This window comes from Lytechinus pictus, chromosome 13 (genome assembly GCF_037042905.1).
Source record: "Lytechinus pictus isolate F3 Inbred chromosome 13, Lp3.0, whole genome shotgun sequence".
NCBI lineage: Eukaryota > Metazoa > Echinodermata > Echinoidea > Temnopleuroida > Toxopneustidae > Lytechinus > Lytechinus pictus.
This window is the reverse complement of record NC_087257.1, coordinates 21414642-21442507: the sequence shown is the minus strand read 5'-3', so window position 1 is coordinate 21442507 and position 27866 is coordinate 21414642. Positions and strand designations below refer to the sequence as shown.

The 27866-nt window shown below is 37.3% G+C and overlaps 1 protein-coding gene across 2 annotated transcripts in view; it reads right to left on the bottom strand.

Annotated features, from left to right (window-relative positions):
• Window positions 1-25849, bottom strand: part of LOC129274333 (ATP-dependent RNA helicase DDX42-like) — a 36674-nt gene extending 10825 nt beyond the window's left edge. The window contains exons 1-13 of one of the 2 annotated variants that reach the window (XM_064108850.1): window positions 25734-25849; window positions 13256-13417; window positions 12229-12400; window positions 11658-11747; window positions 10057-10218; window positions 9102-9206; window positions 7924-8043; window positions 7051-7158; window positions 6456-6524; window positions 5432-5560; window positions 3773-3872; window positions 3059-3106; window positions 983-1080 (exon numbers count right to left, since the gene is read on the bottom strand). In XM_064108850.1, the coding sequence (XP_063964920.1) occupies window positions 983-1080; window positions 3059-3106; window positions 3773-3872; window positions 5432-5560; window positions 6456-6524; window positions 7051-7158; window positions 7924-8043; window positions 9102-9206; window positions 10057-10218; window positions 11658-11747; window positions 12229-12400; window positions 13256-13407 (1353 nt within the window). In that variant the 5' untranslated portion in view covers window positions 13408-13417; window positions 25734-25849. Of the gene's footprint in view, window positions 1-982; window positions 1081-3058; window positions 3107-3772; window positions 3873-5431; window positions 5561-6455; window positions 6525-7050; window positions 7159-7923; window positions 8044-9101; window positions 9207-10056; window positions 10219-11657; window positions 11748-12228; window positions 12401-13255; window positions 13419-25733 lie in introns of those variants that run through there. The other variant, XM_064108851.1, reaches the window with a different exon arrangement.
• Window positions 25850-27866: the final 2017 nt, after the last annotated feature.

Here is a 27866-nt window from a genome sequence, read left to right as displayed (position 1 = left end):
GTAAAAAAGATACAGGGCAAGTATAGACATTGTGTCAAGAACATTTTATAGAAATTTTGTTTAAACAGAAACTCTGACTTTAATACGGGTTTATTGATGACCATCATCATGATATATTGCATAAGAATCATCTTTTGAAAAGGGAGGATGCACAGAATAGAGTCAAGTGGAGGGAGAGTGTGAGGGTGATCTCGGTGAGTGTGAGGTGAATCCGGCCACCCCCGCAGTCAGGGACAAAACCAGATTCAAAACCTGGATGACCAGTAATATTTTGGAAGAGAAAATATGTGCCACTGCGTGCGGGAACAAATCGTTCATGGAATATCAATGGCAGAAAGAAGCTGCTGAAAACTGCTTATCTAATAAAAGAGAGCCAATGGAGTAAATTAGAGAGTCAAAAGGGGCCTAAGCTTTCGATCCTAGCAGAATCTTTGTCGGAGGCAAGGTCTCCGACGAAGATTCTGCTAAGATCGAAAGCTTAGGCCCCTCTTGACTATCAAGGAATATCACACGTTGGAAAAGAAGTCGGTCTTATGAATGCCTTGCTTTCTTGGCTCATTACTGACATATCACTCAGTACTACCAGAACTTGGCACAGAACATCTATAGACCTTATACATTGATGTAATCATGCAGCCATCCTACAAGTCAGTGCCATTGCCTTGCATGCGCTGGTGATCTGCAGCTGGCTCATCTCTGACAACTCTGTTTACATGTATTCCTATATCCTCTGAGGGAGGGCGCTATGAGATTATGATGTCACATGCATGACATCTATTCTCACAGGATAACACAAGGGGATCATTTTGCTGGATACTGTTAGAAGTTACCGAGTAATCATTATCACAACTTGAAATCATCTTGAAAGTAAACACAGAAAAACCAAACACTTTGTGAGAACTTTTGCCAGAATGTACAGATGAGAATGAAAGAAATTCAACATCCACATAACGTTGATAATGGTGTATTGACAGAAGATTACCTCTCCGATATCTCCCTGTATAACTCTGATTGGATCTGTCAGGATATCTCGGGCAAGGCGTTCTACCTTCTTCCTGAATGTAGCACTGAAGAGAAGAGCTGAAACAATCAGAAACAAATATAATAATAAATCAGGAACAAATCAGAGGATGTTTTCCACAAGCTTATGACTTTTGACCATTGTTATTGCTGAAACTGGGACCCATTACATAAAACTTGTCATAATAATGAATTTACAATAACAGTTTAAACCCACAAAAATCCATTATTTTCATTGGCTGATGGTTAACTTTTTTACATTTGTTATAGCAATTCTTTATGAAACGGTAACCAGGGTCCCGTAACACAAAGGTTAGCGATGAATCGTACGCTTGATTTCCATGAATGATTGTACATAGAAGTCAATCCAATCAATCATAGAAAAATGCTTTACGATCATTGCTAAGCTTTGTGTTACGGGCCCTAGGTCTCTTTTAAAATGTTTTCACTGTCGAGTTGCCAACATGTATATCTAGTGGAACAAATTGTGAAGAGCTTGCAATTGAAATGAAAAGGTTTTTTACCAAATAGTCAATGCATTGGATGGGATTGTTATACACTATAATGTATGCATATTCAACCCCTTATATTAGGTAATTGCTAATAATTCAAATTCGATTCTATTTCCAACAGAAAATATAATACAAATTACATGTAATTTCATACAATTTATAATCATATTCAATAATATTTTCTAGTTCATCATATGAAAGTTGAAATGCTCTTAAATTATAAGGGCTTGGGTAATTCTTGAATTGAATTAAGAATGAGGGAAAATTAGGGTCAAACATACAAAAAGGTTTGCTATTTTATGGAACTGCCCAATAGTTCATATTTTTCCCAACATGTAAAAATGGGTAGGGGAAGGCGGGGTAAGTTGTGACACTTTTTGCATTTTGCATGATAGAATTGATATGACTAATAATATTGTAGAAATAAGTACCTTGCCTTTAAATATGATTCTTGGGAAATCTTTTTCACCTATATACAACTTTCTACCCCCACACTGAAAGTCGTTGTGACCTTTAAAAAAAAACGATGTCAAGTGGCACAACTTGCCCCATCTATGGGGTAAGTTGTGCCACCTTCGAGGGTAAGTTGAGCCACAAAAACTATGTACAAAATGTATGCGGGAAGAACCAGCATGTCAATTTTTTATTTAAAGTCTTTTCACTTGCTAATTCTCTAAAAATATTAACATTCTCTAAAAGTTAAAGAAATGTCATATGAATTTGCTCTTTTCTGTCTGCATATCGATGGCTTTTTAAGGTTTGATTGTGTTTTTATTTACATTACCATAAGAATTACCATGGCTCAATATGCCCCATTTTTGCTGGCTCAACTTACCCCAGTCCGAACTTAATGCGATAATTTCGCATCCACACATTTCTAATGTATCCATCATGTAAAAGACTGTGACAAGAATGAAGATCCATACCTGGACTGACAATGTTGTTCTTATGCTTTATTATATGTAAAGAAGTGTGTGTGTAAAAAACACTGATCTATTTCACACCCTTTTTTACTTTTTTGGCTGAAATTTGTATTTTTCCCTCTAAAAAAGTACTTTTTGTTTCAAAGTTGAAAACAATGTGGTGGGGTTAAGGGTTATGTAATGGGTCATCAATACATGACTCCACCAAAATGTCTGACTCATTCATTATTGGCCTGGGGGCGGTGGCTCAACTTGCCCCTATGCTCAACTTACCCCGCCTTCCCCTACATGAAATTAGGACTAATGAGAAAAGATCTTTACTAGAAACTGATATCATTTTATTACAACTGATCTATGCTTAATACTTTTCTGGTATGGGAATAATATAATCAAAATCACGCAAAAATACGCAAGGCTAATTTGTAAATCAGTTCAACAGTCTAATGGGCTACCCTACCTAAATAAAATGGAAATCAATATCAAAAATCTGGAGGCTTTCAACACCAATACCAGTTCCTGTGCACTGCATTGAACAAGACTTCTGTAGTGACCCCCAAAATAAGAAATACAACATTAAACTTGAATAATATTCAGTATACTTACTTTGTCTCTCAGGTCTTACATGGTTGGCTATGGACCGAACTTGAGGCTCTGATGGAGAGAAAGAAAAAAAATTGGTAAGGCTTTTAAAAAAAAGGTCTGAAAATCATCAAGAGTAACCCATTTCCTCTTGCCTTTCAAACAGAGGGTCGTGGGTTCGAATCCCAGCCATGGCGTGTTTTCCTTCAGCAAGAAATTCATCCACACTGTGCTGCACTCGACCCAGGTGAGGTGAATGGGTACCTGGGAGGATTAATTCCTTGAATGCTTGAGCGCCTACGCAGCCCAGCTAAAGCCGGGGTTATAATAGCAGGGCCCGCTGGGAGAACTGAAGTGGCTACCCTGGGTAAATATGCCGCTATTATTATTATTATTATTATTATAGCCGAATTTTTTTATTTAATCTGAATTAAGACTTTAGTCTAAAAAGTGGCATCACTGATTAAATTATTAAAAATATGCTAAATAATATGAATAACATAGTATGACAGATAATAAATCTATACAGTATGATATCTTGTTTATTATATCATTACGAAAGAAATCATAATACACATAATTATGAAGCTGTTTCGTAAAGACTTATGATCAAGGCAACTACCATGGCAAACTTGATTTTGGTTGGCTGGTGGCTCTGTCACCATGGCAATTATCATGATGATAAGTCCGATATGAAATGCACAGAAGTATAAGGTATTCAAAAAATAAACAACTTACCAAAGCCCATATCAAACATCCTATCAGCCTCATCAAAGACAAGATATGAGACTCTACGTAGGTTTGTAGCTTTCTTCTTTACGAGATCAATCAAACGCCCCTGAAAAAAAAAAGACAATCATAAAATCAAACAATAATTAATCCTTTCATCATAGAGGAATCATCATGTCATTCTACCTACAGCCACACCTGTCTATTAAGGCTACCAAAAAAAAAGAATAAAGTGGACACTGCAGACAGGTGGACTTTATAGACAAGTTCTTCAACACATATTCCTTTCATTGGGGGACAATATTGGTGGACACTAAAGACAGGTTGCCACTACAGACAGGTTGCCGCAAATCAGTTTGACTGTATATATATATATACACAGTATATATATATCATCTTAAAACACTCCTGGGTCCCATAACACAAAGGTTAGCGATTGATCATACGTTTAATTTTCAAGACTGATTGTACATTGTAGTCAATTGAATCAATTGTAGAAAAATGTTCTACGATCATTACTAAGCTTTATGTTACAGGCTACAGGGCTCCGTAACAAAGGTTTGCAATCAATCACGAATTACTGATGACCAATCAAGATAATCATTGCATGTGCACTGTTTAAAATACTGACCGGGAACCAATCAGTGCGGATCTTTCATATTTGCAACTGACCACAAACCTTTGTGTTACGGAGCACTGGTGGGTGTTTCATAAAGCTGTTCCTAAGTTATGGTGAACTTACAAACGACTGGTGATCCTTTCTTGTGGTGATGCATACCAGATTTCCATTGGTGTTGATGTAGTTCTTAAGGGTCACCAGTCATTAGTAAAATCACTCGTAACTAACAAACAGCTTTATGAAATATTATCTACGTAAAGTGTTTAAGCGATGCATTAAAAACACACGTTTTGGTATGCATCAATTGCCTGTTCAATACAAGAGCATATCCCTGAAAGGACCAAAATCTGACGAATATCCCATGCGCTCCTGCACAAAACTTGCTGCTCAATACGAGACCGTATACAACAGTCTAGTGCACATGCCTGAAATATACAACGTGCACAACAATGTGATGCGCAGCATGGAGCATAGAGTACAATGATACTCAATGACGTCATAATGAACTACATGTAAGTCACATGTCAAAATTAATTTGATTTTAATGCCATTATGTGGTAAGTGACATGACTTGCTAACTCCATTTTATCCCTCAATTTGTGACGGGGGTGGGGGGTGGGGGAGTAGGATAGATAATGATTATATTGGGTGGCTTTATTTTATGAAATACCAGAAATATTCCACTCACCTGCAATTCCTGCAATATTTGCCCAAACTCTTGGAATATTTCTGGTATTCCATTCCGAGCCATCCAATATAATATTAATACGCACCAAGCTCACATAACACAAAGCTAAGATTGTAGGACTGATTTTCACGCTTGATTACATAGATCATTACATACAATCAATTACGCAAATCAAAAGAACAATCATGCTATTGCTTAGCTTTGTGTTAAAGGCTCCTGGGTCCCGTAACACAAAGGTTAGCGACTGATCGTACGCCTGATTTTCATGATGGATTGTACATTGTAGTCAATGCAATCAATCGTAGAAAAATGTTCTACGATCATTGTTAAGTTTTGTGTTACAGGCCCATGATCTACTTACAGGTGTGGCAACGATGACCTCTGGACCCTCGTCACATGCCCTCTGTTGTTCATGCATGTTACCACCGCCGTACGCACAGACGCAGTGGATGTTGTATGCCTTCCCAAACTTCTTCACCTCAATATAAATCTGCAGAGGAAAAGGTGTTCCATTCATTAATCAAATTCAAAGCTTAGTGTAATAGTAAATTTTGCTGGGTTTATTCATTTAATCTGTACTCTTACATTTGGCTTTCCATACTTTATTGTTTACATACAACTTGTTTATTTCCATTCCAACTCATCTCATCCTTCTTTCCACCCTCACAATCCACATACATTGTCATGATCTCATCTTTCATTCCATCTCCACAATACTTCTCACATAGCAACACAGGTTCATTGCATTTCATTCTTTCATTCAGTTTCCCCTCAGTCATGCTTCCTGGTGTTCCATTAGCTTTCCACTCCACATGGTCTTATTGTTCAATTCTCATTAGGATTCAGTTTAACTCATGATCACCCTTCTCTATTCTCTGATTGGTTCTTATTTTTAAATAGGGTTAGTTCATTTTATAGTTCATACCATTTTCCTTGTATTTGATTGGTTGATTTCTATGATTATCCAATGTGGGTACATTGGCAGAATTTCCCAGAAGATTAGATTGGAAAGTAAAGTCAGTGCTGATCTGGACTTCATTGTGCTAAGTTCTAATTTATTCTGTGTTCACCCTATCTTCAGTTTAATAATTTTAGTTCAATTAAAGTAAGGAGAGCTTTGGAGATAGAATTTACAGGAGAGCATAGGAGACTGAAGTGCAAGAGTTTATGATTTTGGGGTGTACAAACGGTCATGTTACAACTGGTGGCAGCGGTGGGATGTATTGTGGAGATGGAATGAAAGATGAGATCATGACATACAAATGTGTACAGACGATCGTCAGCTGCGACTCTGTTTAGAACCGGCCTGCCATAATGCCATGGTAACTGACGTCACACTTCAGTACTCTATGGTATGCATATTGAAACAAAAAAATATATATTACCTGTTGAGCCAGTTCTCTGGTTGGGGCACAAATAAGACCAATGGGTCCATCACCTTTCTTGATTGCTCTCTGAAGGATTAAAGAGATTTACACCAATTAATGTTTATATTTGCAAAAACAATTACATGAGAGAAAATATCATGGGGGGACTCTTTGAAAACCTCTATTATCAAACAAGAAAATCAATGAAGATTTTTCATAAACCCAAGTCTAAGTTCTCTTGGGCTTTAGGCTCTAAAGATTAAGTAAATAGCATACTGTGCTCTTAAGAGTGTTTTCAGTAGCAAAATTGCCCTTTGTAGTTCCTTTGAATAATAATATAGAGAGTAATTGGTCAAACCTATAAATAAGCAACTTGGAATTAAGTACATGAATGGTTATCATACATACAACTGATATAAAACTATTTATTAAATACATAAAAAAATATGTAAAACGTATGAACACATATAAAATGATATATAACTAAGGTAACCACATAAATTGAAGTAAGGAAAAACAAGTGATGAATTAATATAAAGGTATGGTAAGCACATAGAAAATTGATAATCTTTTTTTTTTGTCCAATGAATAAGCCTAATATTATCATCCGTACCTGATCCATAATGTGTACCAGCATAGGCCACACAAAAGCAGCTGTCTTCCCACTGCCGGTCTTGGCAATACCGATTATATCACGACCACACATGGCAATGGGAACGCCCTGATATGAAATAAAATGTAATACGCATGCAGAAGTCAGAAATATTCATAACCATGAGTGTTCAAAATTGTGGAACTTAAAATCATTTGTTTCCACGTCACACTGACTGTACAATATAAGAATTACATCATGGCCAAAGCATGACAATGGAAATATCTTGATATGAAAGAAAATATGAAACATGTGCTGGGGGGGGGGGGGGTGTTTCACTAAGATTTAAATATGACTTAGAGTCGCGCTTAAATGCCAAGTTGCGTGCGGTATAAAAGGTATGGCTGCATTGGTCAGATCAAGCGAAGACGACGTGCACTACTGCGTATTGATCAATAAGATTGCGCGTTGCATATCACGTACGCATCGGCATTCAAGTGTGACTCTAATTCATAATTAAATCACCATCAAAAGTCAGGGATATTCATTATCACCAATGTTTTATATTCAAATATCTTAGTTTTTTATATCCAACAGTCTGTCCTAGCAATTATGATGTCACAAACACATAGCAATAGGAGCTACCAAATTACTAGAACATTTGGTATATATGCTTGATTTTAGAAACATTAATATGCATCAAAGTTGAATATTTTGGAACTGATAATTTGCTCTCAGAAATAAAATGGATCATAAATATGGAATGCATTAATGAAAATTTCACTTTTTTATAATTGGTAGCAGCCTTGCAGCTGAATAAATATGGGGTTCATATTAATATATTACTTCCATCACAATACCTATACACAATGCATAAAATGTCTAAATCTTTACCTGTGCCTGAATTGGAGTGGGGCTAGAGAAGTCAGATTTCCTGATACAATGCATGAGTTGTTCATCAAAACCAAAGTGAGCAAAGCTGGTAGCTGGTTTAGGGGGATCAGCTCCGGATACCTGAAATGAAAGGAACAAAAAAGGATTTTCAAAAATTATTTTTTAAGCAATGAATGTTTCGTATGGACATGGTTTGGGAATGTACATACTTGATCAGTATGGGAAATGATTATTGGCCTAGGTAATATGTTTAGGTATTGTAATGGTTTTGAGTCATGTGTTTAGTTAATGACAGTGTTGCCACTTATAATTGATTAAAAACTCTGAAAATCATCTAGAATGACCCATTTCCTACATGAAAAGGATGTTTTCTATGGCTGAAAATATGTTGAAAAAGTCTGAATTTAGACTTTAGTCTGAAAAGAGGCAGACCTGTAATAAAGCTTAGTATTTAATGAGCTTGGGTACTAGCTTGGGTATGTTTGAGCAAGAGGTTTCGGTAATACGACTGGGTGATGAGTTTGGGGAAAAGGTTTTGGTAGTAGTTAGTGCAATATATATGTAATTGATAATAGATCTTGAGGAGTTTGGATAATGGTTAAGGGTAATGGGTTGGTGTAATGGGTTTGGGCAATAGGTTGATGTAATGGGTTTGGGATAATGGGCTTGGATAATAGGTTTGGGAAATGGGTTTGGATAACGGTTTGGTGTAATGGGTTTGGGCAATAGGTTGATGTAATGGGTTTGGGATAATGGGCTTGGATAACAGGTTTGGGGAATAGGTTTGGATAACAGTTCGGTGTAACGGTTTGGTGTAATGGGTTTGGGCAATAGGTTGATGTAATGGGTTTGGGATAATGGGCTTGGATAACAGGTTTGGGGAATGGGTTTGGATAACGGTTTGGTGTAATGGGTTTGGGCAATAGGTTGATGTAATGGGTTTGGGATAATGGGCTTGGATAATAAGTTTGGGAAATGGGTTCGGAAAACGGTTAGGTGTAATGGGATTTGGCAATAGGTTGATGTAATGGGTTTGGGACAATGGGCTTGGATAATAGGTTTGGGGAATGGGTTTGGATAATGGGCTTGGGGGATGAATTTTAATACTGCTTAAAGAAAAAAAGTTGAAGAGAAATGTTTACACATAAAATTTTCTCACAGGAAAAGAGTTATCTTACCTTGATCCCAAGTTTCTTGCGTAGTTCCATCACAACAGAGTAGTTCAGTGGCTGAATAGACTCGTGTTCATTGTAGAAATTCTTGTTGAATGGCTCATAGTCAATCTGTTCAAGAAATTGGTAGACTAAATAACAATAATAGTAATATATAATGTCATATTTTACCCAGGATAGCCACTTCTATTCTGAAACCTGTTCTCCCAGCGGGCTCTGCCTAACATGATAATGTTATTATTACCCCGGCTTTAGCACGGCTACCTTGATCGGGCACTTGAGCATTCAAGGAATTTCTTCCTACCGGGTACCCATTCACCTCACCTGGACAGATTGCAGCACAGTGTGGGTAAATCTCTTGCTAAAAGGAAAACACACCATGGCTTGGAATCGAACCTACGTCCCTCAGATTGAAAGACGAGTCATAACCACTGGACCATGAGGACCCCACACAATGACAGTTTTCATGGAGGTATAAATAAATAGATAGTGGGTTACATTCACTTTACTTCTTTAAAACTGCCTGAATTGCAGAACAGAAAAATGAAATACACATTTTTTGTTGATCACATATGACTTCAAAATGATACAATACATGTGCTGATTTACAATACAGTTCACCCAAGTTTTAACATTCACCAGATGTTTTGTCTCCACAAATTCTGATTTAGATGAGTACAATTTGAGTAAAAAGGGGAGAAATGTGTAGAAAATGTGAGAAGAAATTTTTAAGGGAAAAATAAAATTATCTGTATGGAAGCTATGTAGGATGTAAAGTGTTTTACAATCACTTACGGCTTTATAAAAAAATATTGAGATTTGGCGGATAATGTAAAAATTACATCAGTACAAACACCACAAAAACTATATTTCAAGGAATAACTAATTAAAAAAAATTAACACATGCACATGTGATATTACAGCGCTACTCATCTAAAGTATAAAAAAATGAAATGGATACCATGGAGTGATCCACTGGAGGAAGTGGGTCAATGATCTTTGACCTCTCTGGAACTATGGGATTGCCGTCAGCATCATAATCGATAGGTTCATCCTCATCGTTGATAGGGAGAGTATTCAAGCCTGCTTCTGGGTTCTCCTCCATGTATTTCATATATTCTTCCTAAGGAAATATAATGATAATAATAATATGCAACATTTATATAGCGCTTATATGGATATAGGAGATACAAAGCCTTGATTTGTGTTTTTCTTCAAAATGCTCAAATTCTTTGAAAACTTTTCTGTCAGTCGAATGAGAAGAAATGAGTTGCTTATGATGGCATATTGTAATTTGCTTTTGATCACTATTTTGATAAAATGTAATTCAATTTGCCTAAGGTTTTTTTTTTTTTTTTATAAGACTTTGTAATACTTGAAGGTGACAAAATTCTATGAATACACCCCCCCCCATCAAATGGCAAGATTTCATGTGCTAATGAATAATAGCTTGTAATTTACTTTTGATCACTATTTTTATTTGAATGGAGCTATTTGACCCATTTCTTTAAAAAAACTGTGACATTTACAAATGCTAGTCAAGTACTATGTAATTATTAATTTCTCGGCTAATCAAATGAGGCCTCCCATGAAAACCACTCCCCAGAAATGTTTGTATGTATTCATAGTACAAATACCTAGCATTTTCTAGAAAATTTCCCAAGGGAATCAAAATGGCTTGATTTGTGGATTTTAAAGCATGCACTTCATAATAAAGTGGGGCCCATGCATCTGTTTATTCATAAAATAAAATATTCGGAATGCTAGGATTCAGTCACAAAAGGTTCTTGTTGTCTTTTAAAATGAACAAATTTTAGGAGCTAATGACAGGGGGAAAACGTTGCAAAACATCTAATACAATCCTTAACATTTGATTCCATTGTCCACTGCTAACCATGAATTTAAGGTAGATTAAAAAAATTAGCGGTACTGAGGTATTTTTTGTCATATAATCGTGACTGTACCATGGACCAGTCATGGCATGGTGGTTGAGTTGCTGAAGGGCAATAACTAGTTGAGAGGTTCAAATCCCGCTGGTTCCCGGATTTTTTCTGATTTATCTTTCAGATCAAGTATATGATCTTATTTACCGACTGCAAGCCAGAAATTTGAGTTTTCAATAACAAACTTCCCCAGCAAACCTTAACATCCATATAATACATGTAATAAATCAAATTGCCATTAAATAATAGCTTTTTTTTATATAGCGCTTTTCCCATAATGGCCCAAAGCGCTTTACAGCATATCATTACCCCGGTCATCGGATCCTTGCATGCCCACATACAATGTATGCACCCTCTCCACTCCCTGGGGAGCAATCAAACAAGAGTTCAAGAGACTCAATTGCTAGGCATACTACATAGCCTTTCGCATTCTACTGGGTACACATTTAGCACCTAGGTGGAGAGCGGCAAAGTGTTTTTGAATGAGGGGTAGTACAAGTGAATGAGTGAAACATACAATTTGGCATTTACACCACATTTAATCTCAAAGATTTTTTTTCTCTCTCTTTAAATTAGTATAAAAATAAAATGTTAGTAAACTAGTTTATTTTTTTCTTACCATTTCATCCAGTTCCTCGATGTCTGTTCTGGTTGCCTTTTTCTTGTTTCTCTTTACTTCCACCTCTTTCTCTTCCTTGGTCAATTCATCCTAAAATGAACAGGTAGAGTTTGATTGGTCATTTAGGACAATACTCTTTTACCTTGGCACTAGTATCATAAGACATAAATTTGACTGATTGCACTACAGTCTATTAGAGGTAAAACTAAGTTTTAAGCGCAGACACAAATGAGTGATGTAAAATAGTCTTACTTCAGCAAATGCATTGCATTTAGGTAATTTGAATAGCCTTTTTGGTCAGATTTGTTCTTCTAAACATAAAACAACATCTCCAAATTTTTTAACAAGCAAAAGATCTCTGTAATAGTCATATTCTGCCTTCCCCCAAAATGTGACAAGCTCCAAACAAATTTTCCCTCACTGCATATCTAAATTTCCAAATAGGGGGGCATTTATTACGCGATAAGACTCTTCATTTTATGTCATTTTTTTTTGGGGGGGGGGAAGAGGGAAGGGGGGGGTGTCCCTGTGTCCATATGGATTCACCCTCGCTCTCTTGATCAAAGCTCACCTTGATTCCAGCCATGAAAGCATCCAAGGGATCCTCTTCTTCGTCGCTACTCTCTTCTTTTTTAGGTGGTGCTTTCTCCTCGTAGTACAGGTTTCTGTACCTATCTCCAAATGTATCCTGTTTCTTTGGGGCAGGGCCACCAGTCTCTTCATCACTGTCAGCATCAAAATACCTGCATTAAAAAGGCATTCAATAATAATAATAATATTCCGCTTTTATATAGCGCATAATACGTAGGAGAAACATCTGTAAGTGCTTTACAGATAGATTATTATCCCAGCCATTGGCTTGTAAAATACCTGCACACGATAAAACAGAATTTTAACAAAGGAAGCTGACGTCAGTGAAAACTAAATGCAATAGCATACCTGCCTACCCTGCACAAATTTCCCCACTGACAAAGTAAATAATACAAAAATAATATTCTCAATGATTTTCAAGTCTTGAAAGCCGACTAGTTTTCCTTCCCTTGAATCCCTGTGGCAAGGTTTTGGGTGATAAAATTCCCTCCACTTGAAAAATCTTTGGTCACAACCCTCATACACATATTGGCCCGATTCAAGAAGGTGGTTCTTAAAACCATCAGTTGAACCCATGGTTTGTGTAAATTTTCTGAATAAGTTATGCTAATTTACCGCGTATATTTAAAAAAATGTCCAATGCTAATGCACGCTTTTGTCAGTGCATCAAATTGACGCCTGTTGCCGTGGTTATCCACGCTATTTTATTCATGATTCAACTATATTGAGTCAACGAGTCCACTCTTCAAACAGTGGACTCATGAAATAGCGTAATTAACCATGGCAACAGGCGTCAATTTGGCGCACTGTGACAAAAGCACGCATCAGCAGTGGACACTTTTTAATATACGCGGTAAATAAGCATATTTGACACAGAAAATCTGCATAAACCATGGGTTTAACCAATGGTTTCAAAACCACCTTTGTGAATTCGGGCCATTGAGACTCCAATTCTTGTGATAGAGTCTATGAACCCTTCTAAGACGACCGTCCCCTTTCACACTTACTCTTGTTCTGTCCTGTGTCTCTTCTTGATCTTCTCCAAGTCTTGTTCATCAAAGCCCATGATGGCATTACTGTAAAGGGATTTCTTGTCCCGGCCTCGGCTAGCTGGTACAAACCTGTTGTACATACCTCCACTTCCACCTCCTCGATGCATGTTGATTGTACTGTATTTTGGTAAATAAAAATAAAATGAATGCCAATAATCAAGATAATTCATGAAGAACTTATTCAACGATAGAAATTTGTCTTTTCAAATTTCTATGGCATCTTTTCATACATGTATAATATAGTAGGTACAGTTTATTCCTTAAACTTTGTAGAGCTTTTATCGTTGAGAAATTCTGTCGATATCATGCTAAAAATATCTTAACAATATCGATAACTGTCGACAAAAGAACATAATAGACATTTTTTATGCATTATAGCGATGTCACATACTCGCGTTGGTCAAAAATTGTATCTGCCACAGTACCAAGAACGCTTTAAAATCTGCGTTCATCGGATGTAAATGACTACATAGCATCTTTTAACAAACATATTTAGCATGAATACATCCTCACCTTTCACATTATTAGCATTATTTTAGGGTTGGATGAAGTTTTATAGATAATTTTGGGGCTTTTTGGACATTGTTCTGAGCAGTCAACGTCTTTCTCCTATCCGCCATTTTTATATCGTGCTGTACATCTTTGAACGTAGAGGGCAGCAACACACGGCTAGGCCACTAGGCTAACTGTCTACGTACGTTAGTTGAGCTTGTAATGTTTTCAATTCAATCAAATGGAGTCGATTGCAGTCACAATGTTTGGATTGTCACAATCTCACCCCCACTTTGCTATAATAATAGCGAAGTGTTGGTGAGATCTTGTTTTATGGCTAGTATTTTGTTCAGATTTTGAAGTAATTTCTGTTGCTGTTCTGTGCAGTTTGATGAAAAATATGTTTTCCATGTTTTCTGTTTGAAAAGCAACTTTCATGTGTCCCTACATAATAGCGGGTATTATCGACAAAGAGAAAAAGGTTATCGATATCGCTAAGTGGCAAAAACAAGCGATTATCGACAGAACAAATAAAGATGTTATCGATAACAGCCCTAAACGGTTGACAGGACAACAGTGAATAAAACGTATACACGGGTAGGGTTACCTTAGGTAACCGCTGGCCTAAACTTGGGACTTCAAATCAGCCATGGTTTCATACACTTAAGGTCAAGTCCACCCCAGAAAAATGTTGATTTGAATAAATAGAGAAAAATCAAACTAGCATAACACTGAAAATTTCATCAAAATCGGATGTAAAATAAGAAAGTTATGACATTTTAAAGTTTCGTCTAATTTTCACAAAACAGTGATATGCACAACTCAGTGACATACAAATGAGTCAGTCGATGATGTCCATCACTCACTAGTCACTAATTCTTATGTTTCTTATTGTTTGAATTATACAATATTTCGGGAGAATTTTGCATTGTTAACCCCCTAAGGCTAATAATGATGGCTGCATGATAGCTCAAGAAAGAAACTGATTCGAAATGTCCCCTCTGCCATGATGATGATACAGTGACTCATGTTATTGCTGCTTGTCCGTCAACTCTCCCTTTACGCACTCTGGGGCTATTCCAACGCGTGTTGGAAAAGTCGACGCCAGACGGGTACGTTTTGGCCTTGAATTTCCAGCAAATTCATATAAATTACGGCCTAAATTTAGGTCTAACTTATTCATTATATACTAATTTCTTAATTATAATGTAAAATGGGTACTCACGGGTTCTTTTCTTTCCAAATTTTGTGTTTTCATCGCCTCTTCTGGCCAACTCTTGCGATGGCTGTTGTCGCCATAGGATCCTGTACATGCAAATCCAGGGCGAGTTGTCACATGACGCTCGCGAGTCTCTAGGGGTAATGGCCTTTAATCAAGGCGTTCTTTTTGCTATAATTTTATAATGACGCTTAAATATCGAAATCAATGTAGACGAGTCTGTGCAGGGGCATAACAGGGGTATATAAGAGGGGGCATAGCACATGTCGCGTGTGGAAGATAATAGTTACGTAATGTAAGTCCCGAGCACTAGCGTACCTAGGGGGGCAGTCTGCCCCCCCCCCCCCCCGATGAGTCACAAACCCATGCAAATTACGTATCTCTGCCCCCCCTGACGAGCTTGAAGACCTTTTTTTTTTTTTTTTTTTTTGCTTGTCAAATTTTTTGGCGGCCGATTTTGCCCCCTGTGGAAAATCCTAGGTACGCCACTGCCCGCACTACATGCATGTTGGTAGCACTGGGACCTCTGGATATTAACTAATCCAATTTAATTACAGATGGCAGATTTTTTTATTATCTGAGTAGATCCCCCCCCCCCCCGGATTATTTGTTCTCACATGACTTTCCTTCCATTTTACATTTCCTTTCGTTCTTTCTTTCTTTCATTTTTTCTTTCTTTCTTTCTTCCTTCCTTTGCTCTTATCATGTTTTTTTTCAGGTGAAATCCACTCGGGGGATGGCCAGCCATGCCCCCATCTGTTTACGCCTCTGAGATGTAGGCTATATACTCATGATCTTAATCTTCGATTTTCCAAAGTAGGGGGGTGCATTTTCTCAAGTAAAATTTGACAACCCCCCAAAAAAAGGTTATCACAGAAAAATTGGCATTTTGTCTCGCGTAAGATTTGACAAGTAAAACAAAAAAGATGGTTACTAAAAATAAAAGACTGTCATTTTGTCCGTGTAATATTTGGCAAGCCTCCCCCCCCCCCCCCCCCCAAGGTTAACATATCGGAGGCGCGATAGCTCAGTCGGTAGAGCGGGGGTTTCGGATTCCGGTGACCCAGGTTCGATTACCAAGTGGTGCGCTAGTGCCCTTTGGTAAGGCATTTATCCTCATTACCAGGTCCCTCGGAGAGGACCTTAAGCCGTCGGTCCCCTGGTTGCTTGCTCACAGGCATTCGTGCTTGTTTAGCAGTCAGGTAAAAAATCTCGATATAACATAACATTAAAAAAAAGTGAAGGTCATTTTGTCCTGCGTGAAATTTTAAAAGTAATAAAAAGATGGTCACTAAAATTGAAGTTCATTTTGTTTGTGAAATATTTGGCAAGCCCCCCCCCCCAAAAAAAAAAGGTTTTAACTAAAAATGATTGGCCATTTTGTTCCTCTTAAAATTTGTCAAGTATAAAAAAAAATCACTAAAAAATGAAGGTCATTTGTCCCAGGTAAAATTTGACAAGCCCCCCCCTAAAAAAAAAAAATGAAAGGTAACTGATAATGATTGAAGATCATTTTTTTCTTGCGTAAAATTTTACAAAAAAAGTGTGTCACTATTTGGCGAGCCCCCTACCCCCCCCCAAAAAAAGTTGTCACTAAAAAAAGAAGGTCATCTTGCCGCGCGTTATATTTGGCAAGCCCCCACCCCCCTAAAAAAGTTTGTCATTAAATATAGAAAGTCATGTTGTTCAAAGTAAAATAAATTTGAGAAGCAAAAAAGAAAAGGACAAAAAAGAGCAAAGAATATGAACAAAATATCCCCATTACAAATATTGCTGTAATTCTCATAAGGAGGTGGGGGGGGGGACATAATTTTGTACGAACGACATATTTTTTTTTACATCCAAAATATTGACTATGAATCTCAAAAGGTGGAACGGGCCAGAAATGCTCAACCACCCCCCCCCCCCCCCCCCCCGATCTGCCACTGATTCCAATCGATAGTGACTTTTCCCTCCAATACTGATGCTTGAAATCAAGATACTGAAGATTGATATATTGTAATATAAATTATGAACGTCTGACAAAAAGATAACCAACCGATCACCTGACCGATCAGCTGACCAGTACGTGAATCACATCGGAGTTGATCAGTCCCCACAGCGTTTGGAACGCTCACCAAGAATTCAAGAAAAAAGACTGAAAATGTAAGTTTAACCTCAATCCATTAACTTTTAACCATTGTAATAGATTATTTAAGATGTTAAGAACTAATTTATACCAAAATTTTTACCATCCAATTTGTATTAAGGCGTACATTTGCCAAAGTCCTTGTGTGCAAATAGAAACGGCAATGTCTAACCGGTTTTATCACTTATGTCGCCTATGAGGTCCATACATGTAATGTTGGACCTCATTGGTACTAGGAGTGCCTTTACGCACTGTTCTTCTGGCCAAAGTGAGCAAACTTTTACAAGATGCTCTTCAATCCTCTCCAAGAATTACTCCACTCAACACCCAGGATCCCTTCGAAATTACTTGCGCCATTCTCTTGCCGTTTGACCCTTTCCTTCCTCATAGTGTTAACGATTCCATCCTGAAGATGACTCTTCATTATATATATAAAATTCATGCCCATCGCCTGTACTCTTCACATGTAGGTATGTGACAAAAAAAATCATCAAATATGAATAAATTTGGTATCACTTGAAAGCTCTTAAAAAGACCTTTAAAATGATACCAAGAACTTTAATTTTCATCAAGAAATTATAAAGTTATTCCAGTTTAAGTCGCACATATTGATCCAAATTTGTGGTCATTGTCTGTATGTAAAGTCAATGGAGTACAGAACCGATTTTTGTGACCATTTTGTGACCATTTTGAACCCAAGTCTTCAACAGGCTCTAACTTCTTTGTTTTTGAACCCTATGAAGTAATTTAGGTATCAATGGAAAGGTGAGAGAAGGCTCAATTGATGTGCATCAATTCATCTTGTAATCTTTCTTATTCTGTTTAAAATAATTTCTTCTAATTAATTCTAATTAATTATGCAAACAGAAAATCACAATTACTCGCCTCTTTATTTTGCCAAATGAAGGTGATTATGATAGATAATTCATATAATTTAGTTGGCATCAAAACAGCATCATGTAGATAATTTCCTAATAAATTTGTCTAAAGTATTGTTTTTGTAATTTCTAATGTATTTCTTTGTTTTTCTGATATAAATTACAAGCTCTTTTTCAACTTAGTATTGTAATTTTGTATGTACGGGGGTCCTTTTTTACATATTAAAAATTTATTTTGTACTTTGCATGACCAAATAAAAATATGTGTGTTTTTTTCTGATGTATTTGATTGTTTCACCAATTCCTTATGTATTCTATTGTTTCAACAATTTGTTATAATATGTAGCTTTTGATTTGAGAGACAATGGACATGTAATTACATTTTTTTTAGAAGGAATGAGCAGCTGAGTGTAAAATATGTATGTAGAATTGTATGCAATTTATTTCAAGTATCAAGAAGGACGAAAATGAAGTTTTAATATATTCTATCAGTTGTCAATTTCTTAGATTTGTATACATACATTGTATTACAAAGGCCCTGTTTGAGCTCTCTTTTTAAAGAAAAATAAATTCAAATTATTAGTCGAAGCCAAAAGAAAAGGAAAAGAGTGGTCTATTTCTTTCAAAACAAAACAAAAAGCAACCAGTAAAAATATATAACAAAGCTTTAAAGTTGAATTAAGAAGACGATTCCAAATATTGAGATATTTACATTAATAGCAACCTTACAACCCCCCAAACACTAATAGGTGATTCGACCCCCCATTTTCTTTTTTCAAAATAGTGAATTTGAACGATTTATCCCTACCCATTTTCCCTGAGTTCGCTCCTGCAATGCCTACCGAGACGGGTGTTCTTTGAGTGTGACGTCACCGGGGGGTATTCGGTCCCGGTGTAGTAAACAAGGCAGTGCCGTTTTGTGTACTATGCACGTACTCCTTCATATGGAATAACTGCAGTTGAAGTTGTATCTGCGAGCCATATAACTTGCAAAGAGGAAATTATTAAAATATTTGTGGCCGTACTATTATTCCAAATATGTGAATTCCCTCAGAATGATACCATAGACCCTAAAGGAATAATTTCAAGGTGAATAATATGAAATTTGATCGAGATCTTCTCACCAGTCGATAACGTAGCAGACGTGTTATTATGACATATTTATCCGCGTGTGACGCGGCTCTTGCAAAAAAACACAGTTGGTTGCGGAATTGCTTTGTGCCGACCGGCCGCCCGCTCCGGCGCAGCTAGCTGTCGAGCTACCGTACCGTTCTTGTTGTCTTCAACCATAGAGATGTATACTAATTACTATATATCTTTCTGTCTTCAACTCACTTCCGAATTGCGTTTGTATGTGTGACGGTGACCCCTAGCGTAATTAAATATAGAAAACAACTCAGAAGGCCGAGAAAGAATACTATACGTTTGGTTCAAGATTGTTCTGTGGAATGAGCTATGAGTGGAAATGATCCAGAGGATATAAAAGTGGAGTCAAAGACAAAAGAAAAGAAGAAAAAACGCCAGGGGATCGCTGCACGGCCATGAACTAAGTCGACATACCAGACCATAACAGTACACTCAATGCCTGGGTGTTGTGTACTAGTGTATGCGTTCAGCGCGCGCTGAGCTAGCCGCCGGAATTACTTTCCAGCTACTCACTTGATTGAACATCGTGATAAAATAAATGAGAAATAGTGAAAATATCATTCAATAACTCACTGTTTGCTATCTTACATCATGATTGAAGAGTTCATGGTGGTTATTCATACTGTTTTTTATACAGGGAAAGTAAAGATTTGTACATATCAGTCCTATTTGTTTGATTTGAGTTGCTTTGAAAAACAAGTGGAATGCCTCTGGCCGTCTCACCTGCATCACGCGATTCAATATAGCAGCAGTGCTGATTTTGAAAACTACTATAACTCGCACAAGATGTTCAGTGATACTTGGTTACTCTTATTTCCACGTTTTATGAACTAGACCAATACACTTATAGAGATATGATGGCAATTCAACAAATACCCCCAACGTGGCCAAAGTTCTTTGACCTTACATGACCTTTGACCTTGATCATGTGACCTGAAACTCGCACAGGATGTTCAGTGATACTTGATTACTATTATGTCCAAGTTTTATGAACTAGACCAACACACTTTCAAATTTATGGCTGTAATTCAACAAATACCCCAATTTGGCCAAAGTTCATTGACCCTAAATGACCTTTGACCTTGATCATGTGACCTGAAACTTGCACAGGATGTTCAGTAATACTTGATTACTATTATGTCCAAGTTTCATGAATCAGATCCATAAACTTTCAAAGTTATGATGGTAATTCAACAGATACCCCCAATTCGGCCAAAGTTCATTGACCCTAAATGACCTTTGACCTTGGTCATGTGACGTGAAACTCATGCAGGATGTTTAGTGATACTTGATTAACCTTATGTATAAGTTTCATGAACTAGGTCCATATATTTTCTAAGTTATGATGACATTTCAAAAACTTAACCTAAGGTTAAGATTTTGATGTTGATTCCCCCAACATGGTCTAAGTTCATTGACCCTAAATGACCTTTGACCTTGGTCATGTGACATGAAACTCAGGCAGGATGTTCAGTAATACTTGATTAACCTTATGGCCAAGTTTCATGAACTAGGTCCATATACTTTCTAAGTTATGCTGTCATTTCAAAAACTTAACCTCAGGTTAAGATTTGGTGTTGACGCCGCCGTCGCCGCCGCCGCCGCCGCCGCCGCCGCCGCCGCCGCCGCCGCCGTCGCCGTCGGAAAAGCGGCGCCTATAGTCTCACTCTGCTATGCAGGTGAGACAAAAATTGTAAAATATCTTTCTCTCTCTGCATAGCATTTCTGTATGACATTCAGGCACCTCTTATACTAAATTCCCCCCGGTGACGTCACACTCCGAGTGACTTTTCTGTACACTCGTCTCTCGGGCTCTGACAGGTGGCTAATTTCATAGACTTTCAAAGCAAAATATCGAGAAGGCAGAGGATTATTGTGACATGCTATGTGTTTGAACAACTTATATATACTATATATTGTATGTAGAACCTATATTTATGGAAACTCACCCCCTTCTTAATTCAACTTTAAACAACAAAACAGACATCAAAGCTCCAAACAAGCACTAAAAACAAGAGAAACAAAAGTGACACAAAAACTTGTACCAATCCCATCCCCATTTTCCAATTCAAAACACAACCCCCACCTGCACCCCTAAAAAAAGAAAAGTGAATAAAAAAATAAATAGTACAATTAATAATAAAGAAAACATAAATACAGGAGTTAGACCCATCTGGAAATGAAATATCCTTTCCTCTGAGTTTTCATGTATTTTCTCATAAGAGTGAAAAAATTACAACAAACAAAAATAAACAACATCTAGTTTGTGCATATTAATAAAAAAAATCACATTTAAGATATTCTCCTTTCAAAAGCAAATCCAGTCTCCAAATATTGAAATATGACCCCCCAAAAAAATGAAAAAATAAACAATACAAAAATTTAAAAATGAAACTTAAAAAAAATATATAAAAAAAGAAACTAAATAATAAACATAATTTTTGCATTTTAATTAAAAAGTCAACATTTATGATATTCCCCTTTCAAAAGCAAATCCAGTCCCAAAATAATGAAACATGATTGAAAAGTTTCAAAACATTTTTTTTTTCTACAAAAGAAAAAAAAAACACTATAGATTTTGCATTTTAATTTAATAAGTCAACATTAATATTCCACTTCCAAAAGAATCCAGTTTCCAAATGATAAAACATGATTGAACAATCAAAGTAAAACATGTTCATGTTGACTCTATAACCTTAGGAGGAAAGAATGTTTTTGTGACAAAATGTATATATTTAAATCAATATCAGAATAACAATCTACGGTATAATGACAGACATTTTCAGAAAAAGGCACAATATTATCAAGTGAACAATTTAGATCCAGTTCAATCCAGCATGAACGACTCACTATCGACCACTCCCGTCACCAAGCCCTCCGCATCGGGTACCGGTAGCTCGACTGCCGAAAGACCATCGGGAGCCCACCGCATCGGGCAGCTCGACTGCCGAGAGACCGGCCGAGAGACCGGCTGTGACAAGGGTAGCTCGCTTCGCTTATATCTGGACTGCGTCACGATAGAATCGTTTGATTTGACATTTTTTATATATTTGAATATATTCTAAAACAATTTAGATACATAATTGGATCGTAGTTCTACTTACCATAAAAAAATTTCGATCATTTGCGCATCCAAAAATTTGATGAACTTTCAAGCTCCGATATCCACACTTCACAGGCGAGTATCCACATTGAAACTTATATGTACAGAAAGAGCACATTTTCAACTGTCTGTATCAAGGCACGAGATTGCATCAACTATGTGCGCATGTGCATGAAACCCCATTTTCGATGAGCCGCCCAGACAGAGGCGATGCCACTTGCAGCAAAACCCGCGCGAAAACCGTGCAGCCAAAACCAGCGCTCGCGATGCGCCCGTATTCGCACATACCTATCACATGCTAACTAGTCTAATGAGCTAGATTTCATCCCAGTACATGATCATCTCATCTATACTATTGACCACGATTTATCGCTAATCTCCGAAGAGCGGAGGATCAAAACAGAGAGAGATAGCGAATCGTCTGTGTAGCGACGAGGTCAGAGGCTAGCACTCCTAGTACCAATGAGGTCCAACATTACATGTATGGACCTCATAGGCGACATCAGTAGTATTTTGTGTCAGAAATCTTTGTGAAGATGATTATTTTTGTATTTTATCAAAACTACAAGCTATCGTACTGTCTACCGTAAGTAACGGTGTATTAACCGCACCCGTGTATTAACCGCACCCCCAACTTTGGACTAAAAAAAAAAAAAAAAAAAAAAAAAAAAAAAAATCCTTCTCACATTTACATGCATATTTGAGGTACGAAGAAACAAAAACTAAGTTAAAGATTTCAAAGTATTCATAGAGATTACCGGTATGTGGAAATCTGCTGACGGGATTACAGGAAGGTTCAAGAAACAAAGAAATTTGCATTTTTTCCACTTGTTTTACGGCTTCGTGCCGTCTCTCTCATACGTGGTGCACGTTGTACATGGTATCTTATGAAAAGCAAACAGGAAAGAAAAAAATAAGCTGGCGCGAAACGGGACTTTGAGGGGTTAAAATGAATAGCGCCAGCTTAAGTCGCACTAAAACCACAATACAACGCAAGCTAGCTCTAGCTCTCGGCTCTTGCTCAGCTGTGACAAATTATTACCGAGAATGCGTGGCGTCTCTTTGAACTTAGCCAGGGAACTTCGCTGCTTTGAATCGAGAATAAAGTCGAAATTAGTGTCATGAAGGTGGGTGCATTTGTTATGGACACTATTTGATTAATAATCGCTTCCCATTACCCGCGGCTCATACCCCTCTAAACGACATTGCCCTGGGCGGCTACGCCCGGCCACTCGATGTGTTGTGAACTGGCAGACTTCTTACATGTTCGGGAGGGGTTACTCGGGCGGGCTCAGACCCGTCACCGTGGATAAACCGCACCCCCGACTTTTGCTTATATCCCGCCGAGAAAAAGGTGCGGTTAATACACCGTTACTTACGGTAATCATTACATTTCGATCTCACTAATTGAATACATTGTTAGCAATAAAAAAAATTGAAAGAAATGAAGGGGAACTTACATTTTCACGGCTTTTTCCTGATTTTCTGGGCAACTGCTCTTCTCTTCTGACTCGCGATCGAAGCCGATATGAAGATCACGTGATTCGCGTTCTCGTCAGCTGATCGGTTGGTTATTCTTTTCGTCAGACGTTAATAATATATATTTTATAATGCTAGCATTCATCGCTAATTTAGGTGAAAGAGATTGAAGTTAAACAGCGCCAGGTCGGAATCATAATTATTTTGGAAGAGTGTATTTATACACTCGATCTCATACCTGACGTAGACGGCGCTATTCAACAAATGCCCAATCTTCAATATAAAAAATAAAACAGAAAGAACGCCTTGAACACAGGCCAAAATGCCTAACGATTTCTCCGCGGCATTAACAACTATCGTAAAGGGCGCTCCATTTACTAATAAAGATGGACGTATAGCTGTCTATGGCGACAAAATTTGCCGCAAATATTTACGAAGAATTGTGAGAAATGGTCTGAAAATGCAACAAAAGAACCGGTGAGTACCGATTAAACATTATCAATTTATTTAATAGAACATATTTAATTACTACAATGTAACAATTTCTAGATAATATTGCTTAGTTCTAAGCTAGGGAGGCCCAAACGCGCGTGAGCGGAGTCCCACTTTATTAGCACGGGTAAGTATTGGGGTGTCGCCTAGAGTGGAGGCTAGAGTAGCCTGGAGGCGTATGGGGAGTGAAAGACTTATACTGTACGTATGGTCACTCCCCTAACGCCTGGCACTGTCCCCTATACTATCCTACACACCGAGGGAAAATGCAACTATAGAAATGCGCCAAACTGGTAGTTATGTTTAGATTCTAGCTTTAAAACTTATGTACATGGGTAAAAATATTGGTTGGCAACGTTTGGCAAAAATAAGTGTTGATGGATTTGAAATGACGAATAAATTAATATGAATAAGAAAAGTAGAAGAGAGTTCACTTACACTTGTTGACATCGCCATCTTTGATCCTTTTAATTGCAACCTAGTTACGTGACGCGTATAGAGGGCGGCAAAATCATGAGCGGTGCTAGATTAAAAAGTGCTAAAATGTCCCGCTTCAACCACTGAACTAGAAATACGTGGAAGCCGTGTACACCCAAGCAAAACATCGCTGGCGAACTCGATAAGTCACATGACCGCCGCCATTTTGCTAGGTCAATTGTTCGAGAACGCGCCGCGCCGTAGAAGGCAAAATGCAATATGTTTTCTCTATGTATTTCTAGTTCAGTGGTTGAAGCGGGACATTTTAGCACTTTTTAATCTAGCACCGCTCATGATTTTGCCGCCCTCTATACGCGTCACGTAACTAGGTTGCAATTAAAAGGATCAAAGATGGCGATGTCAACAAGTGTAAGTGAACTCTCTTCTACTTTTCTTATTCATATTAATTTATTCGTCATTTCAAATCCATCAACACTTATTTTTTGCCAAACGTTGCCAACCAATATTTTTACCCATGTACATAAGTTTTAAAGCTAGAATCTAAACATAACTACCAGTTTGGCGCATTTCTATAGTTGCATTTTCCCTCGGTGTGTAGGATAGTATAGGGGACAGTGCCAGGCGTTAGGGGAGTGACCATACGTACAGTATAAGTCTTTCACTCCCCATACGCCTCCAGGCTAGGCTAGAGGAGAAATAAAAACAAATTAAAATGTTAAAAAAACTCCTCGGAACAGACAGCTACCAGCTGTGGCCCTGCCTTAAATAGATCAGCCTGATGCAGATAAAGTGACAACTAAATTACACACACTATTTTATGTGAATGACACAAGGCAATCGAACTTGGTCTAATCCCAAGATCCAAGTCAATGGCCACGATTCATATTTTTTTACGTTAAATCTTACCCCATAAAAATCAACGCGTGGGACTAGACCTAAACTGTTGAACATTTTACTTTTTAGCTTCAATAATTTCCGAGCATACAAGTTCATAATGTCCCTGATGTTCACATGCCACAGAATACTTCTCTCTCATCTTTACCCTGAATATTACTTACTACTTTAACACCTGATTCTGAGAATTAACCAGCTTTATACTAGTCTAACCAATTTCGGCTACTTTCGGAATGCAAATCTCAGCAAAGCAAGCAACAATAAATGTGGAAGTTTCTACAAACGTAGAGGGCAACAACACTTTTGGCAGAGTTTTGCATGCAATTCCAAGAGGGACTAAAACCGAAACAAAATGATATGAAGTGAACATGCTTCTCTCTTCCCTACTAATCCTTTGTCAGTTTAGACGTTGAAAGAGTTTACTATTCTGTTTTCTAGAAACGTATTAAAACTATACTTGATATAGCAACTACTTGAAATTTCAATTTAATCTAAAATCAAATTTATTGACAAAACTTCTGCGTCATTAATTGAATATTTTATTAATGGCAGATGTGGAAAGTGGCATCATTTACTTTAATGTTTCAGATTGGTTTCCATGCGAAATTGGTTTTCATGCATAAGGGACTAAATCCCCCAAAAAGAAAAGCCATAGGCCTATAACATAAAGGTCATCTGCGAGATTTTGTGATTGTCATTTTTGTTACCAATAATGATGAAGCTCATACATCGAGGAAGAACTTCAATTGAAACGTAGCTTTGGATGGAATAAAATAACAAAATATTGATTCATGAAGAATGAGCAAAAATAGATTTACTCCGTTCTGCATGCAAGTTCTTCATAATTATATAGAAACAATCGCTCCGGTGGCTTTTACATAAGAAATTAACATTAAAAATGTACAAGTAGGTCTACATATAGGCCTATATACTTACACATTGAAAACTATGGACTATATAGGAGGGTTTGACAAAATTTAATGAGGCGTTCTGTAGGCACTATCGTGTGAATAAAACAAGTGGCTTGTCGCGCGCTTGCCACCCCCCCCCCCCCCGAAAAATGTATTTAAAACTAGGCTTTCTACGTTCGTAACGCCATGTGCATATTGAGGGCCCGGATTGAGGGTGTCAAAAACGATACAAACCAAATCTCTAATGCACATGCTCTCACTTTTCATTTTCTCCTTTCATTTTATTTATTTTTATTGCTTTGCAATCGAAGGGGAGGTCACGAATTCTCATTGCGACATCACATCACCCAATAATGCTCATAATGCTAGACAATGCTTGATTCTACAACAATAAAATATATTGTTGCTCGAATATTTGAAAATGCCTGTGGGTCGCTGGCCCTCGGCATTTTTAAAATTGTCATTTAATATCTTAATGTACCAAATTCATTAAAGATAATGAAAATTTTATAGGCCTAAGACTTGAATTCGGGAAGATTAATTTAATTTGAATTATGTCACACTTTCGTGTCTTAAAATATGCGTTTGATGGTGGTGAAATCCATCCTCAAAAGAAAGGACTTCATTGTTGTTTCTCAGTATACAAGGTGTTCTCAACTTTCCGTAAACGAACTTGCATTTGGTCGTCGATGCACAGTGACGCACAGCTTGGAGAAGAGTGTTCCTCGACGTGACGTCATTGATATAGCGCCCTGGGAACGATTTTTTTACAGGAGGTGCTGATGGAAATTTGACAAGCAAACAGGTGTCTCTATAAAATAAGTTCATATTTGGTCCCGAAAATTTTGACAAGCAGAAAAAGGGTTTAACTACAAAATGTAGGTCTTTTTTTTTTTGCTTGTAAAAATTTTATTGGACCAAACCATTTTTATTCTTAGCGAATGCCCTCCTTTTTTCTTGTGAAATTTCTCCTGACCAAAATACCTCATTTTGTAGTGACCCCCTTTTTTTCTTGTCAAATCTTAACCAGCACCCGAGACCTCTTGATAATTATACTAACTTGAAAACAAAACATTTTAGAAGACTCATTGCCGGTACAAATCAAGAGCCTAAGTAGGCCTATTTCACTAACGAAAACTAGTTCGCACACTGTAAAAAAAAATTGGGTAAGATTTTAACCAGAACGAGGGTAATTATTGTGTCCAACCAATTTTGGGCAGTATTTTACCCAATGCGGTATAAGCATATTGTCCATGGTTAAAAATAAGCAGCAATTACTTTAGAGTGGGCCAAATTTTTCATCAGACTGGATAAATAAAGAAGAAATGCCCAATGTTGGTTGGACACATATTTACCCCCATGGTGCACTTTAACCCAATATTTTTT